This window comes from Ictidomys tridecemlineatus, chromosome 7 (assembly GCF_052094955.1).
Source record: "Ictidomys tridecemlineatus isolate mIctTri1 chromosome 7, mIctTri1.hap1, whole genome shotgun sequence".
NCBI lineage: Eukaryota > Metazoa > Chordata > Mammalia > Rodentia > Sciuridae > Ictidomys > Ictidomys tridecemlineatus.
The window spans coordinates 144,227,084-144,244,640 of record NC_135483.1 but is presented as its reverse complement, the minus strand read 5'-3'; the positions used below and the strand labels follow the sequence as shown (position 1 = coordinate 144,244,640).

Sequence of the window (17,557 nt, the reverse complement as noted above, 5' to 3'; positions counted from 1 at the left end):
GCCAGACTTTGAGAATTTTATACTATTGGATGCCAGAGATTTTTGTGTTCTTTAATTTAGGGTTTGTTCTAGAATGTTGTTAAATTGCCCGGAATTAATCTGTTTGAGGCTTATTTAAGCTGGTATGTGGGTCCAGACAGCCACTATTTTAGTTCTAATTTGACCCTGATACTGAGGAATATCTTTCTAAAAACTCCATTTGATGCCATGTGTATTGACTAGGTGGTCTTTCCACTCTGACTAGTGAACAAACTATTTCCAGCCCTTGGTGAGCTCTAAAGATTGTTCTGCTAGCTTTTCCAACAATTCTTTCCTTAGTTCCTAGTAGCTTTTCCCTATGCATGTGGTGATCAATAATCAGCTGAAGACAAAAGTCTTCAACAGATTCCAGAATTCTTTCTATGCAGGTGTTTTCTCTCCAGGACTCTGGCTTTGGGAATTCGCAAATCAGGAAGACTGCTGAATTATCTCTTCCCTGGGCTGTAGCCTGGAAATGCTAAGCAGAAGCCCAGGTAGTTGGAGGGATCCATTTGTTTCCCTTCACACAGGGATCACTGTTCTGAACTGTTGTTCCATGTGTGAAATCATTGTTTCATATATATTGTCTGGTTTCTTTAGTTTAAAGCAAGTGGATCAATCCAGTCCTTGTTACTCCTATCATGACTGGAAATGAAAGTTCTTAGATAACACTATGAAAGACAAAACTTCTCTAGAAGTCAGAGTGAAAGTGAGCTTTTCTTTATTTGTTGTTGTCAAAGAATAAAAAGCAAACGAACAAACAAAAATAGACCCTTTCAAAAATAAGCCCTTCAGGGGCTGGTGCTGTGGCTCAGTGGTAGAGCACTTCCCTCGCATGTGTGACACTGGGTTTGATCCTCAGCACTACATAAAAATAAAGATATTTAAAAATACATATTATTTTTTTAAAAGCCCTTTAGCAATTATATTCAGTTCAAAGTAGAAAAAGTAAGATACACTGGCACTTTGGAGTAAAATATTACACACACACACGTAGGGGATTAAACTTTTTAAAGTAATTTACCTATCCTACTTCAAAAATCACTAAGGGTCACAAAAATCATTTTCTGTTGTAATACTAAAATACTTGGTTTCTTCATTTCTGTTCCTTGATAGCAACAGCAAAAAGTCTCCAAAATTATGTGATTAGCATAAATCTATACAGAGAATCAGAAAGGGAAGGACTGAAATAAACAGAAAAATTGGTCTGAGCAAGCTGTACTATTTTTTTCTTCCTTACATGCCCCACTTTGTATTGGTAAGACCAGATAATGAGTAGCACTTTTTCTTTGTAACAATTCATTAATCAGAGAAATGATCCTTGCTAGTGTTTAGATGTTTTACTTAATTTGGTACCTCTGGCCTGCTGCCCCACTCGTGCCAAAATTATTATTTCTCACCCAGCAGGTGATAAATAACAACTTCAGTCGTGATTAATACCATGAATCTTTCAACCTGACTAATGCAAAAAAACTTGAGACCTACAGAACAAGTGGGTGATAATTGTTGTGAGAACTGTTGAAGCTCTGCTCAGCTTGAGAGGGAAGAAATCCACAGGAAATGAGGCGTTAGCCAGCAGTCCAGCTGATCCTCCGAGGCTTCATTAAGCCCATCTCAGCGACATTCGCCATTTGAATACTAGTGCTAGGGTTTCTCACTCCCAACACTAAGTTTTAAGTATCTTCAGAGAAAAGAAACCACTAACTCACTTTTGCATACATTTAAATATTTATTAAATGGATGAATGAACAACTGAATAATAAATGAGAAAATAGACTTTTTGCCCAAGTACTAGACATTGTAATATGGGTCATTTGAGAGCTATATACAAGTTGTATCATCATTTCTCTAATAACACAATGGCACACAAATGTAGTTTTGCTAAAACCCAGCAAAATTAACATTTTCTGCTGGCAAAAAGAAAACTGTCAGCAATGGCCAGTAACTAACTTGATTATTATCATTTAGCACTAGATACAAAAGCAGAGTACCAGTGGTCCTCAATTAGGCAGATGGTAAAGGGACTGGGTATTGTTAAGAATTGCAGGATATTCCCCACCTCCTAACTGAAGAATGCTTTACATGGTACACAACACATTTTAAGTCAGAAGTCAATGGATTCATGTGGTCAACCAGTTGACTATGCCCCCAGTTTGTTTGGCAGGCAAGTTTTTTTGTTTGTTTTTGTTTTTATTTTAATGCCTTTAAATAGAGAAATACAATCTTCAGTAGGACACAGCCCCCACTAATTCCTTTGATACTTTGTCTCACTCTATTCACTGCATGCCTGGATTCTGCACTATTTGTGATTTGGGGCTAAATGTCATACTAAACAATAACAAAGAAGAAAAATGTATGAGAATAACTTGTATAGAGCATGTTTCTATATCCAGACATTTTCATAAATCACAAATGAAGCACCAATTTCTTCAGTTAAAAAATATTTACTTGTACCTTTATCTAAAGCAATGCCTGACATGGTGTCAAGATCACTTGAAAATTAAACAGAGACAGAAGCAATATGGAAACACAGAAGGGGGAGATGTAACCCAGCCTGAATTTCAGAACAATGCTTAAGAATTCTCTTAACCAAAATCCAAAGTGGGGGAGGGGGAGAATAAAACAGAACCATCTTTCCTTATTAACCAAATATCTCATAATTCTTAATAAAAAGTGAATAACCTTAAATCAAAATTCTAGGCTACTGATTTATCATTGATTTGCTCCTTAAATTAGGAGGAAATGGAGATTCTGAATAAATTCACAACCAAAAAATAAATAGAATTGGCAGTCAAAAACCTACTCCTCTCCCAAACTACTGCCTTTTGAAGGATAAGCCCTACCTTATATGTTTCAGAGACTAACAAAGAGGAGGTGTCACACAATTTATTTCTTTAAATTGACTTTATTAGGGTATAAGTCACACATAATAAAGTGTGGTTTGATGAGTTTGACAAATGTATACATTTAAAAAACAACATCAAAATCAAAATACAGAATGTTTTCATTATCCCAAAAAGTGCCCCTTTTTATTCAATCAAAAAAAAAAAAAAAAAAAAACCTGACCCCAGGCAACTATTGATTTGCTGTCACTATAGATTAACTTTGCCTGTTCTAAAATTTCACATACATGTAGAGTATATACTTTCATGTTTGGCCTCTTACCCTTACCATATGTAATGGTTTTGAGATTCACACAGCTTACTGCAAATAATAGTTCATTCTTTTTCCTCCTTCTTCTATTGTTTAAATTTACCATCACTTATCTATTCACTCATAGATTGACTTTTGAATTTGTTTTTTCAAATTTTGGGCTCTTATGAACTATGCTGCTACCAACATTCAGGTATAAATCTGTGCAGACACATGATTTCATTCCTTTAAGGCAAATACTTAAGAGTGGAATCTATTATGTAGTAAATGTGTACTTAAGAAACTGTCAGTTTTCCAATGTGCTTGCACCAATTTATGCTTCCACTAGCAGTATATGTGAACTTCAATTGTTCCATGTCCTTGTCAACACTTGATATTGCCAAACTTTTCAATTTTAGCCATTTTACCAAATGTGTGCTGGCATCTCATTGTGGTTCTATATTTCCCTGATAAATAATGACATTAATTTTCAAGTACTTATTGGCTATTCATATATTTTCTTTTGTATAATGTCTTGTCAGACTTTTGCTTACTTTTTAAACCTGGTTTGTCTTTTTATTAAGTTCTAAGACTTCTTTGTTGTTCTGTAGAAAGACCAATATATCAGATATACTACTGCAAAAATTTTATTCTTCTTTGTGGTCTCTTCATTTTATAGCATGTCTTTGGAAGAGCAGAAGTTTTTTAAGTTCAATTTTTCAATATTTTTTCATAAATGTTTTCTGTGTTCTAGCTAGAAAATCTTTGCCAACTCTAAGATCACAAAGTTTTAATCTTTATAATTAGATCTATAATATATTTTTAGTAAATTATTTTGTGTATGTTTGAGAAAAAGGTTGGAGTTTTTATTTTCTATAGTGCTAACAAGTTGTTCCAGAAACATCTTTATTTATCTCCCTCCTCTACAACTGCTCCTTGAATTGCATAGGTTATACTGATTCTCTCTAATGTGTGTTTTCTATGTTATTTGGGTTTCTCTATTGCTTGTACACTTACCATGTTTTTTATTTCCATTTTTTTACTACTTCCTTCATAGTACTTTAGAATTGTCCCTTTTCTAGATTCTAAAAATAGAAACTGAGATCTTGATGGTAGGCTTCTTGTTATTCTCTAATATGAACATGGAAAGCTATACTTTTCCCTCCAGGTACTCCCCTTTGGTTGAATTCCACAAACTTGAATATATATATTTTCATTATTACTAATATGAAATCCTTTGTCATCTCATCTTTGATCTTGGGCTATTTTTAAAGTGTGCTATTTAATTCTTGAATATTTAGGGATTTTCCATAACCTAAATCCACTTAGTAACCATTTATAGAATACCTACTGTATGCTCAGCAAGTAAGCTCCTAGAGATAAGAGACAGTGAATTAATCAGCATTACTTATCCAGAGTACTTACCTTGCACAATCCCTGACAAACTAACATTATTTATTGAATGAATGAATGAATGAATGAATGAATTAGAACTTTAAAAGATATAAACAGGAACTTGATTAGAATTTAACTCTCAAAAGTTATTAGTCTGGAGATGAAATAAGAAGGTGATATTGAGAAATAAAGATTACATGAATACTTGCGTTTGTTAAAGCAATTCTTCTTGTGCTGTCCAGTGAGAAATTCAGCATTTCTAATTCTTCAAAGGAACAGATAGGGAAGCATAATCAATTGGAAGTAACTTTTAATATTATAAAGTCTAATGATATAATGATAATGTATTGTTATGATTATACATGATAGTGTTATATCAAGGAATATTCCATAAACTAATTTCGTAAGACTAATTTTTTCAACTATTTATTATGATAAACACCTACACAGAGCATAAGCTTTCTCATTTAAAAGTCCAGACATTTTAGAAATTCACTAATTACCTTAATTTCATTATTAGCTTTTCCTTTTCACTTTGGGATTCCATGTACACTCAACAGATTCTTTTGTTTTTCTTTATAACATTTTCACCTTGCTTTCAGTTTCTCCATCTGTTGTACAGGTTTTTCAATAATATCTTAAATATCCTTATATAAATGTTTGTTCCAAAAGAAAAAAAAAAGTAAAGAAATCAAGAATTCAAATTAAATATGTAAAACAAACATCTAAAAATAGCAATATCCTTTAGTATTTTATTTTTAATTATCTTTGGTTTTACAGGGTCAAATCTTACACTTATGAAAGTGTACTGCACTAAACTTGGTAAGCCAACATTTCTGATTTAAAGAAAAAGATCATTACAATATTAGTAGTTTTTCTACTAATATTGTAATTAGCCTGAGTTATATATATATGCATATATATACATATATATATATATTTTTTTACATATTACTATTTTAAACTACTTATGTTAAATTTAATTTTAAACCCTAGACAGTAAAAAAGGAACCAATCCTCCAGAAACAACATTGTGCCTACCAGGAATGGTACTTATTTGAATATATGACTAAACCAAAATAAAATAATTACATGTTTAACATTAATAAAATACATTTTGGGGGGAACAGAGACTTAAGTATTCTACTGTCTTTCCTATGCCCGTACCTGCTCCCTTCCCTTCATTTCCCCTTGTATAATCCAATAAACTTCCATTCTTCTCTCCTCCTTCCTTCCTGTGTGTTAGCATCTACATATCAAAGAGAATATTTGGCCTTTGGTTTTTTTAGAATTGGCTTCTTTCACCAAGCATGATAGTCTCCAGTTCTATCCTTTTACTGGCACATGCCTCAGTTTCATTCTCTAGAATAGCTTTTGATTCACTGAGAAATTTTTTAAATTCTTGATGTAATTTCACTACTAATTATACTGTACTGCATTATAATGATTTGAAATGATAGTTCATATAACAAAAAATACTGTAACTTTGGGGAGTTGCTGGGAATTAAACCCAGAGGCACTTTATCCTGGGCTACATGCCTGATCTTTTAAGTTGCTTAAGGTCTCTCAACTTAGCAATTTAGTTAGGGTCTTGCTAAATTGCTGGCCTCAAATTTACATTCCTCCAGCCTCAGCCTCTTGAGTTACTGGGATTATAGTTGTGCATCTCCAGCTAAGAAGTATAAAAATTTTTCATAATATCTGAACTTACAGCAACATTTCTGAACAAAATTTCAACTTGGAATTTAGCATGACAAATATGTAATTTCTAACCAATGAATTCATAAAATAGTATTGGGATTAACTGGCAAATCACTACATATATAAGTAAACAAACATACAAATACAAATAATAAAGCAAAATCCTTAGCTTCCTCATTTTTTTTCCCTCAAAATAAGTGTCAGACCAAGACAAGCACACAAATCAGAAAGCCATATGGAAAAGACTGATTATGTTAGTCAGTTTTTCATCACTGTGACAAAATACCTGATATAATCAACTTAAATGAAGGAAAGATTTATTTTGACTTATGATTTCAGAGGATTTAGTCCATGGTCAGAAGGTTGTTGTTTTGGAAACTGTGGCAAGGAAGAACATTGTGTGTGTGGTGGGGGAGAAGAGGAGCACATGCTTACTTCATGGTGGCTGAGAAGGAAAAGAGAAGAGGAACTCAGGGTTTCCATATCCCCTTCAAGGGCATACTTCCAATGTTCCAACTTCCACTATGTCCCAAGTCCCAAAGGTTCCACCGCCCCCCCCCCTCAATAGTCCCATCAGCTATGGACCAAACCTTAACACAGATATAACTCAATTCATTAAAAACATTTATTTCTAGAAAAAATAAAGTGCATGTATGTGTATGAGGAGGGTGAGGCAGGGGAACACCTGAATGAATTAGAGAAAACAGTACTGATAGATCACACAGGGCAAGAAGAGTGTTCCCACCAGTGAGACTCAAAAACCTCATAATTGATAGAGTGTTAAAATATTTAGAAGGGTCTTGTCTTAGAAGATAATTAGCCCTAGACTAAACATGATTATATTACCACATGTAGATTTATTATTACAAATCTTAATAATAAGATACAAAAAGGTCAAAATAATTTCTAGAAATTTAACAATATCTGAAAACAAAGCTCAAGAATATTCTCAGAAATAGAAATATATATAGTCCATTAAAAGAAAAAAAATCACAGTATCTAGCATTAGATTTTTTTAAATACCAGATGTGCAAAGAAGCAGAAAAATACAACTTACAGTAAAGAAAAAAATCGTAAATAGAAACCAACTCCAAACCAACACAAATGTTACAAAATACAATCCAGAACAGACACAAAGAAATTATCATTGTAGTTCTAACTACATCTGAATATTTAAAACATAAGAGGAAAGATAAAGCAAGTTGGACTTAAGTTATTCGAAAAAAAAAAATCAAACTTCTGGATATAAAAAGTATAATAAATGAGATGAAGAATACAGTAAATGGGATCAATGACAGAAAGGTACTGCAGAAGATATGTGAATGTGGAGGCACAGAAAAGAAACTATGCAAAATGACAGAGAATCCTAAAAAAAAAAATTTAAAAGCTTATTCAAAATTTTACATGGAAGTACAAAAAGCCAACTTCAGTTTATACAGGTAAAGAATAAGATGGGGATTGTCTGATATCACAACTTGTTAGAAACTATAAGAATTAAGAGAATCTGATTTTGATGCAAAATAAGATAGCCAATGTGATAGGCCAAGGTAATCAGACAGCTAAGAAACAATCATCTAAATATGGCAACCTGACAAATACGAACTGGGATTGCACACCAGCAGAAAAAGGTCCAAACAGCTAATAAACAGTACTAGGGAAATTATCCATTTAAGAAAAGAATAAAATTAAGTAACTACCTCACATTAAATTAAAGAAAGGCATTCCATATCCAATAGACATGTGGATGAGCCCTTTGTCCCTCAACACATTTGCAATCTCCTTGAACATCCACTTCTCTGAGTTTGATCCTGTGGAATTACTTTTACATCTCAGTCTTTTAAGCTTACCCAGTGCTATTTCTTTATTATAAAAATTTTTCTAAGAATCAAAAATTTCAAATTTTTCTGTGACCAAGACTTTGTTAATAATCTCTCCCAGATTGTTTTCCAAGTACTCTAAGTTCACAACTTTTCAAAAACATGAATACATTACTCACATTGATAACTACTATACATGAAAGCAAAACTGCATTCAAAATGTACCTCTTAATGAGGTGAGTAAAGCTGTTTTTCCAACTAATTTGTTCTGTTATCTAACAATCAGGACTCTGCTCTAAGGATACAGGATTCAGCCTCAATTTCTATTTTTGTTTTTCTAGGCAAAAACATTATGAAATTTTGCATGAATATGTAGATAAAGAGGTACATTATAGCAAAGACCTTCAGTTATTTTTTAAACTTCTTCAAAGTAATATCTCCGAAATCAGGAGATCTGAAATAAAGATTGCAAAAATCTGGGCTGGGGGCTCAGTGGCAGAGTGCTTGCCTAGCATGGGTAGGGCACTGGGTTCGATCCTCAGCACGATAAAAAAACAAATAAATCAAAAATAAAGGTTAAATTATTAAAAAAAACAGCAAAAAATATTGCAAAATTTATTTTTAAAAACATATATTCCATGCAGATTAAGAACTTTAAGATGAAAGGCAAAACTTTCACAAAAAATATTGGGAGTAGCTTTATAACTCGGGGAGTGATGAATATAGTGGATTAAATGTCCAACATCCATTGTCTCAACATTTTAGGGCACCTTCTTCTCCTGCAAAAGCTGGAAAGTTAAAACCTGCATTTTTCAGACTTCTTTACAAAAAGGGTTCTGTACATTACTTAGGTTCAGTTCTCAATCAGATAAATGTGTAAAAGACGTGAAAAGCAAAAATGAAGTAGAGGGTATAATTCTACCACTTCTATGGAAAGCATTATCATACAGGCTTTGATGTTTGGTTTGGTGTTTTTCTCCTATAGCAGTATCAGCAGGATCACTAGCTTTGTTGCTGGTGATACGTTTCAGTGGTAAAGTTCCTGCCTGGTGTGCATGAGGTCTCAGACAGGACAATTAAAATAACGATGGGGGCGGGGAGATGAAGAGAGGAAGGAAGGAAGGAAGGAAGGAAGGGAAGGAAGGGAAGGAAGGGAAGGAAGGGAAGGAAGGGAAGGAAGGGAAGGAAGGGAAGGAAGGGAAGGAAGGGAAGGAAGGGAAGGAAGGGAAGGAAGGGAAGGAAGGGAAGGAAGGGAAGGAAGGGAAGGAAGGGAAGGAAGGGAAGGAAGGGAAGGAAGGGAAGGAAGGGAAGGAAGGAAGGAAGGAAGGAAGGAAGGAAGGAAGGAAGGAAGGAAGGAAGGAAGGAAGGAACGCACGCACGCACGCACATAGAAAGGCCTTTTCTAGTTCCACAAAAACCAAACTGGTTCCTAAGATTTTGTCTACCTGATAGGTTAAAGATGAATGAGCCATAGAGCTTTAGGGTCACTTCCAATGGAAGCCAATAAGGCCTTCTTCTTTAGAGTTCCATCAGTGACTTACACATGAGGATTGGGAAGAATGTCTTAAAACACAAAAAGCTCAAATCTTAAGGAAAAAGATCAATCACTACTTTGATTATATAAAAAATAAGAACTTCTGGACATCCAAAGACACCGTTAAAGGGAGTAAAAAGAGAAACCACAAACTAGGAGAAGATATCAATAACACTTACAACCAACTAGGAATATCTATAATACAAATGTGACTTCCAGAAACCACCAAGAATTGATAAATAATACAGCAGAAAAATAGGCAAGGCCATTATGAACAGCTACTGCCTCCATAACCTCCCCAACACACAGAAGGAAGGATGATATAGCCAATAAAAATATAATCATTTCAACAGTAGTATAGAAAACACAAATTAAAAACACATTCAAAAATTTTTATATCATTCCAAACGTTGGCAAAGGAGTGAATAAATTTAAGTATAGAAATTGGCAAACATACAAGAAAACAATTTGGAATTACCTACTAATGTGAAGTACACATACATTTTACAACCCAGTAATTACGTACAACCCTGGTACACTTGTACCAGGAGATGTGCACAGGATTATTCATAAGCAGCTATGTTTATATTAGCAAAACTCCAGACACAACCCAAAAGTTCACCAACAAAAGAACACAGAAACAAAGTATACATTTGCACATAAAAGATTACTAGATAACATGGAAAGTTAACCATCACTAAGTTCAGTAAAATGGATGAAATTCAAATCTCAAAACTGTGTGAAAAAATAAAAGCTAAACACAGAATATCTTTAGAGTAATCCCATTTACATAAAGATCAAACAAAAAAATTAAATCATGGGAATGATTAACAAAATTCAGGATAATATCAACTTCCAGGATGGAAGGTAGGAATTAGGTGAAATGATTAAGTATCAGATAAGTCTTGTAAGATACCAGTAATATTCTTTTTCCCCCCTTAGGTATGACTATGGTGTATGTAATAGCAAAATATTAGGGAAAAGGAACATGTTTGCATATTACATTTTCATAAGAAAACATATGAACTGACATGAAATACTTATTATTCAGTGAATAAAGAAGACAAAAGAGAATGGGGGTATAGATTGCCTTTGAGCTGGTAATTGCTGAAATAAGGTTGATAATGGAAGTTCTTTTGATTTCAACTTTTGTGCATGCTTAAAATTGGGCATAATAAAACCTATTTTAAAAATTTAGCACCTTTAATTCTAAGTGAGCCTTTTGTTAATCTCAAGAATAAAAAGCAATCTAGATTTCCAACTTCTCTTTAGACTTCAGAAAATCTAAAGAACATTGATTCTACCCTTAACAATGACCACAAACATCAGATGATATGCAAATTCATTCAGGTTCTTAAACCCATCAGAGAGCAGAAGTCACAGGGACAACTAATTAAAATCCAAGGGGAAAAGGGACACAAACACTTGTTTATGTGAAACAGATACTACAGGACAATGATAAGAAGAACAAAGCTAAAATTTTTAACTAAATACTAGAGGCTGACTGTGGGCTAACAAGAGACTATAAAAACTCTGGAGGCCCCAGACACCGAGAGAATCTATATTCATTCATAGGTTCTTCCAGGAACCTCACAAGAAGTTGACTCAAAAAAAGAAAAAAAATTAGAGACACAGTATGAAACCTGGGAAAGTATCCCTTGTGGTCCCTTGGATAATAGAACATTAATAGCTGCAGTTTTTCTCCTGTATCTTTCACATGGAATAAAAGGTGCCAAGGAAAATCAATGGGATAGCCATATGCAAGAAAAATACCTGAACTCTTACAACATACCATACATTGAAATTAACTCAAAATGAATCACAGATCTAAACATAAGAGCCAAAATAATAAATCTTCTAGTAGAACACATTTAAGAAAATCTTTGTGACACTGGATTAGGCAAAGATTTCTTAGATATGACAACAAAAACATAATCCAAAAAAGAAAAATTATAAACTGGACTTCATCAAAATGGAAAACCTCCGCTGCTCCCAAGACATCACTGAAAAAAATGTAAAATAAGAAAAAGAATAGGAATAAAGCAGTAGAGATACTCCTCAACTAACAATGGGTTACATCCTGATAAGCTCATTATAAACTGAAAACAGTATGAACTGAATATGTATTTATGCTCTACTATAGATTACAGTTTAACAACATAGCACAGCATAGAGTACTGGATTACCCTTATGACCACATGGCTAACTGAGAACTGCTACCGCCTAGTACCATAAGATTATCATACTATGTATCAACAGCCCAGGAAAAGATCAAAATTCAAAATTTGAAGTATGGTTTCTACTGAATGCATATCACTTTCTCAAACCATTATAAAGTCAAAAAAATCCTAAGCTGAGCCTATAAGTTGGGGACTTCTGTCTGTATATATTATTGGAACATAAGCTATAATTAAAAATACACATTGTAAATCTAGGCCACTATTAAAAAAATTTTTTTTTTAAAGATATAAATAGCCAGGTGTGGTGGTGGTATGCACCAATAGTACCAGTCATTCAAGAAGCTGGGGCAGGAAAACGGGAGTTTAAGATACACCTAAGCAATATAACAAGATCCTATCTCAAAAAAAAAAAAAAAAAAGGTTTTCAATAGCAAATAATGGAGACAAACTGGACAAAATGGCTCATCAAAAACACTCAATCCAAAATAAAAAAGGATTAAAAGAAACAAGGAATAAGAGAAACAAATAGGAAACATCTGGCAAGATGATGTATTTTAATCCCTCTAGATCAATAATTACATTAAATGTCAACACCCTTTGGATACAAATTAAAAGACAGATTGTCAGATAACCTAAGACTCAATTATAGGCTGTTTATAAAAAATATCCTTTTTAAATTAAAGAATTTAAGTAGGCTAAAAGGAAATTAGTAAAAATATATAAATCTTGCAACTATTAATCTAAAGAAACCTAAAGGAGCTATATCAAACAAATAACTAAATTAAGTGGTATAGATATTAGTATCAGAAAAATGACTCTAGAACAAGAAATACTGTAAGGTACAAAGAAGGACAGTACATATCAATAAAGGGATCAATTTTTCAAGAATAAAGAATAATCCTAATGTGTATGCATCTAACACAAGATTTTCAAAATGCATGAAACAAATTGATAGAAATGACAGGAGAAAAAGAAGGCACACACTAATACTCCCAGTAATGAAGAGCAGGAGAAAGAAAATCAATAAAAATATACAAGACCTACACAGCACTATCAACCAACTTGACCAACTTAACATTTATAATATATTCTACCTAACAATAGCAGAATGCACATTTCCTTTCAAATTGCACACGGAATATTCACCAAGAAATCACATTCTACACTATAATGAAAACCTTAACAAACTTAAAAGAAATGAAATTATAAAAACTTTATTTCCAGAACATAACAAAACTAAATTAGAAATCAATAACAGAACAATAAGTGGGAAATTCTTAAATATTTTCAAATTAAATACATTTAAAACTAATCCATGAATCAAAGAAGAAATTACGAGGAAAATTAGAAAACATTTTAATTGAATAAAGATAAAAGTACAATATATCAAGATTACCTACAAGTAGTTATTAGAGAGACAGTTACAATATTAAATGCCTATATTAGAAAAGAAAGTCTTAAATTAATCCACATTAATATACTACAAAACATAGTACAAGTTAAACCCAAAGCAGGTAGAAGGAAAGAAAGAATGAAACAAACCAAGAAGAAACTGAGAACAAGAAAACTACAGAGAAAAATTAATGAAACTAGAAACTGGGTTTTTGGAGCTAGACTGACAAAATTTACAAACATGAAGAAAGAAAGAAGGGACATCACCACAGATGACAGACACATTAAAAGGAATGCCAAGAACAACCATATGCCTATAAATCTGACAACTTCTCCGAAAGGCAAAAAGTCAAAGCTCACCCAAGAAGAAGTGATGATCTGAATAATCCTAAATCTATTAAAGAAATTAACATTTTAAGTTTAAAATCTTCCAACAAAGAAACCTCCAAGGCCAGATAGTTATATAGGTAAATTCTATCTAACATTTAAGAAAAAAATAATACTAAATCTGAATTCTTCCCAAGTATAGAAGCAACACTTCCCAATTTCATTCAAGAAGGTAATATTAATCTGGAAAAATGCATTATAACAGAACTAGAAACCAAGATCTCTCATACCCTAGGACATAAAAGTCCTTAACAGTAGGAAATCAAATCTAAGAATAGAAAATAGGATAATACATCATGATTAAATGGGATTTATCCTAGGAAACCAAAGCTGATTCAGCATTTGAAAAATCAACTAATTAACTTTTTACTTCAACAGACTAAATTTTTTTAAAAAATCTGAATAAATGAAGAAAAAGCCTTCATTAAAATATACCACCCATTCTTGACATTAAAAAACAAAGCAAAACTCTCAGCAAATCAGGAACAGAAGGAAATATTCTCAGCCTTATAAAGGGCATCTACCAAAACCTAACTTTGCACTTACATGGTGAAAGACTGAATATTTTCCCTCTAAGATCACTAAAAGAAGGATTTCCACTCTCATGAGTCTATTTAACCCAAGTAACAGTACAATAATGAAAAATAAAGATGAAATAATAAAAGTAATACAGATTGGAAAGGATGAAATAAATCTATTTTTATTCACAGAAAACAAAACTGTCCAAGTAAAAAATCCCAGAGAATTTATTCTAGTCATATCACAAATTCAATAACTAACTGGGCACTGTGGCACCTGCCTATAATCCCAGTGGCTCAAGAGGCTGAGGCTGGAGAATTGCAAGTTCAAAGCCTCAGCAACTTAGCGAGGTCCTAAGCAACTCAGTGAGACCTGTCTCTAAATAAAATATGTAAAAGGATAAAAGGGCTAGGGTGTAGATGAGTAGTTAAGCATACCTGGCTTCAATCGCTGGCACAATAAATAAATAAATAACTACCACACACAAAATAATTTTTTTAAAAGATACAAATTTTATCCCAATTCTTAGGAATTTAAAAATAGATTAGGAAAATATATAAGTCTACTTATAATCAAACGTTTTCATATTTTTCTTTTATTGAAGGGATTAATAAAATTTACAAATTACTTTACATTTGTAGACATCAATGGATATAACGTACCACAAAACAGTTGAACAAGAAGCAATGGTCAATACTTTTTTGTTTTTTGTTTTTGCCATACTGGAGATCAAACACAGGTCTTCATGAATGCTAGGCAAGGGCTCTACCACTAAGCTATACACTCTAGATCCATAATACTTCAAAACAAGAAATTATATTAAGTTCAAAAAATTTTTATTGTAAATTTTGTAGAATGTAGTATTTGATATGCCTTCCTAAAAAATAGTCACATCATTAAATGAGAATACATAAGAGTTAAAAAAAATACTTAGTATGTTCACCAAGAAAGCATTAACACAGTCAATTTCTCAGATTGACATCCTTTATCATTTACATTTTTATTGGATTTAGCATACCTAATGAAATAATATACAATAGCTACTCATCTAATAAACAATTAGAAAGTAACAAAGTAATAAGCTGACTTCCAAAGGATTTCATAGAAAATAAAATTATTTTCAGCTTAATAATACATACCATCATATAATCAAATGTGATACTGTACACCATCTGTATTAATTTCAAGTTTCTCATGTATAAAAGTATCATTCTGAAAAACTACTTATGATTTAAATTTTTATTTACATAGGATACATGCTACTTATTTTGAAATTTATAATATATATACAAGTACTGTGAGAGTAAAAAACATTTTAACTCTTGTCCCACAGTGGCTTTTCAATGATAATTTTTAGCTATTATGACTTGGCTTTATAGACTTAGATTTAAAAGATGAAGGATTTAAAGAATAAATGCAAGAAACCGAATTATCAAAATAGGACATAAAATTTTCTGCTTTCTAATGCATTTGATTTTGACAGTGATTCCTCAACACTAGGAAAAAATAAGCCCTCTCCGAGTGTGATCCACATATATTAAATATAAATACCTTATCTTAGAATAAGTAGCCAATGTTTACCAATGTTTCTCATATTACAATAAGAATACAGCCAAGTATAATCACTAAGATTAAAATATCACAACCCCTGGTGATGTGGTATCATTATGCAAAAAAACTCAAAAAGAAAAAAAATTAAACTCAGCAAACTAAGGTATAATATTTATCCAATTAAATAAATGTGATTGCAATAGTTAAAGAAATGTATTATATGCAAACCATCTAAACAAAGACCAGTTATAAAAATTGCAAAAACACAGGTAACAAGGGACTTTTTAATTTAATATTACACATTACAAAATTATTCCAGAAAAGCTAGTGATAGTACTATAGTTCACAGAGTACTCAAAGTTTAAGTGGGGTTTGGACGAGAAGAACCTAATATATCCTTTATATCATATAAATCTATAATCTTAAGAGGAAAAAAAAGGTAAAGGAAGCCAATTGATATCAGACTGCCTGGGTTTAAATTCCAACTCTACCATTTACAAACTATATCCTTGGGGCAAGATATTATCCTGTCTGTGTCTCTACTTCCTTATTTGTAAACTGGGGATAACCATGATAGCATTTTTGTAAGGATTAAATCAGACAAAAATCTCTGGTACATAAGGAAGAAAATATGAATGTACCACTATTTAGACATTTTAAACAAAATTTTTAAATCTTTATGGCATCACTGGTTTTATCAAAAACAAAATATTAGAAAAACTGAGACAAGCACAACATATAATTCTTAATGTCTAAATCCTCACCAATACTTCTGTGAAAACTATCCTTCCTTTTCCAAAAAAGAAATAAAAGAGCATTATTAAAATATTCTTGTCTCAAAAGAAATAAGGTCCTTCAACCCATTCTTTTATCAAATTAAGTCATAGCTGCTCTGATTAAATGTTCTTCAATTCAATTTAGATGTGAAGAACATTTTTCACATGACCAGTTTCATCATCATGTATCTAGTGAAGTAATCTCAAGAGTATGTAACACCAAATACTTGATGTAGAAAAGACACTGTTTATTCCATATATATAAAGCCTAGCGAACAACTTCAGAAAGATCAAAGGAAAGTAAATATAACAACCGTACAGTTGTTTAAGCTTTATTTTTATATGTTTATAAGGGAACAAAAACTTCAAGATGTAGAGTACAATATGTCAAATGAAATAGTTCAAAACTAATGTGCACACAAATAACAGTACAAAGAACATGTACAGGATACATTATATAATTTGTTTTGAGGTTTCAAAAAATTGGTTTTGGTTTAAAATTCTAATACCAATATCTATTATATCTATCAAGTAACACATATTTCAAAAATCAGATCTTTAAAGAAATAATAACTAACATATCTCTATGACAACCTGCCTTTACCACGATCTTCAAAATAATGCTGTTCAATTCTTCTACAGAAAGCCAGGAGGTTGCTATAGTTTTTGACCTTCTCAGACAGTTCATCATTGGTCAACTGTGTGGTTAGAATGGTATATAGATGACCAAATACCAGTGCATCGAGTTCAGTAGGCCTAAAACAAAGGTAAAAATGAGAGTAATATGAGTGACACTACCATATATTATTTCTAAAAACATTTTATTCATCAATTTAAAAGAAAAATGCAGTGGTGGTGCATGCCTATAATCCCAGTGGCTGGAGAGGCTGAGATAGGAGGATCACAAGTTCAAAGCCAGCTTCAGCAATTTGGCAATGCCCTAAGCAACTAAGCTAGACCCTGTCTCAAAATTAAAAAAAAATAATAAAAAGGATTGGGGATGTGGCTCAGTTGTTAAATACCCCTGGGTTCAATCCCTGATAACAAAAAAAAAAAAAAGAAGAAGAAATGTAAAGAATCCTATGAATTGATAGAATTTATTTCATTTTAACTTAAAGTTTCTATTAGACTTTAAACTATGATTTGTGAATTATA

At 32.3% G+C, this 17,557-nt stretch overlaps 1 protein-coding gene across 2 annotated transcripts in view; it reads right to left on the bottom strand.

Moving 5' to 3' along the window:
* Window positions 1-14,650: 14,650 nt before the first annotated feature.
* The window catches only part of Mtx2 (metaxin 2), a 58,485-nt gene continuing 55,578 nt past the window's right edge, over window positions 14,651-17,557 (bottom strand). For both annotated transcript variants that reach the window (XM_005324635.4, XM_078017637.1), the window contains one exon: window positions 14,651-17,158. In XM_005324635.4, coding sequence (XP_005324692.2) covers window positions 16,987-17,158 — 172 coding nt within the window. In that variant the 3' untranslated portion in view covers window positions 14,651-16,986. The remainder of the gene's footprint in view (window positions 17,159-17,557) is intronic.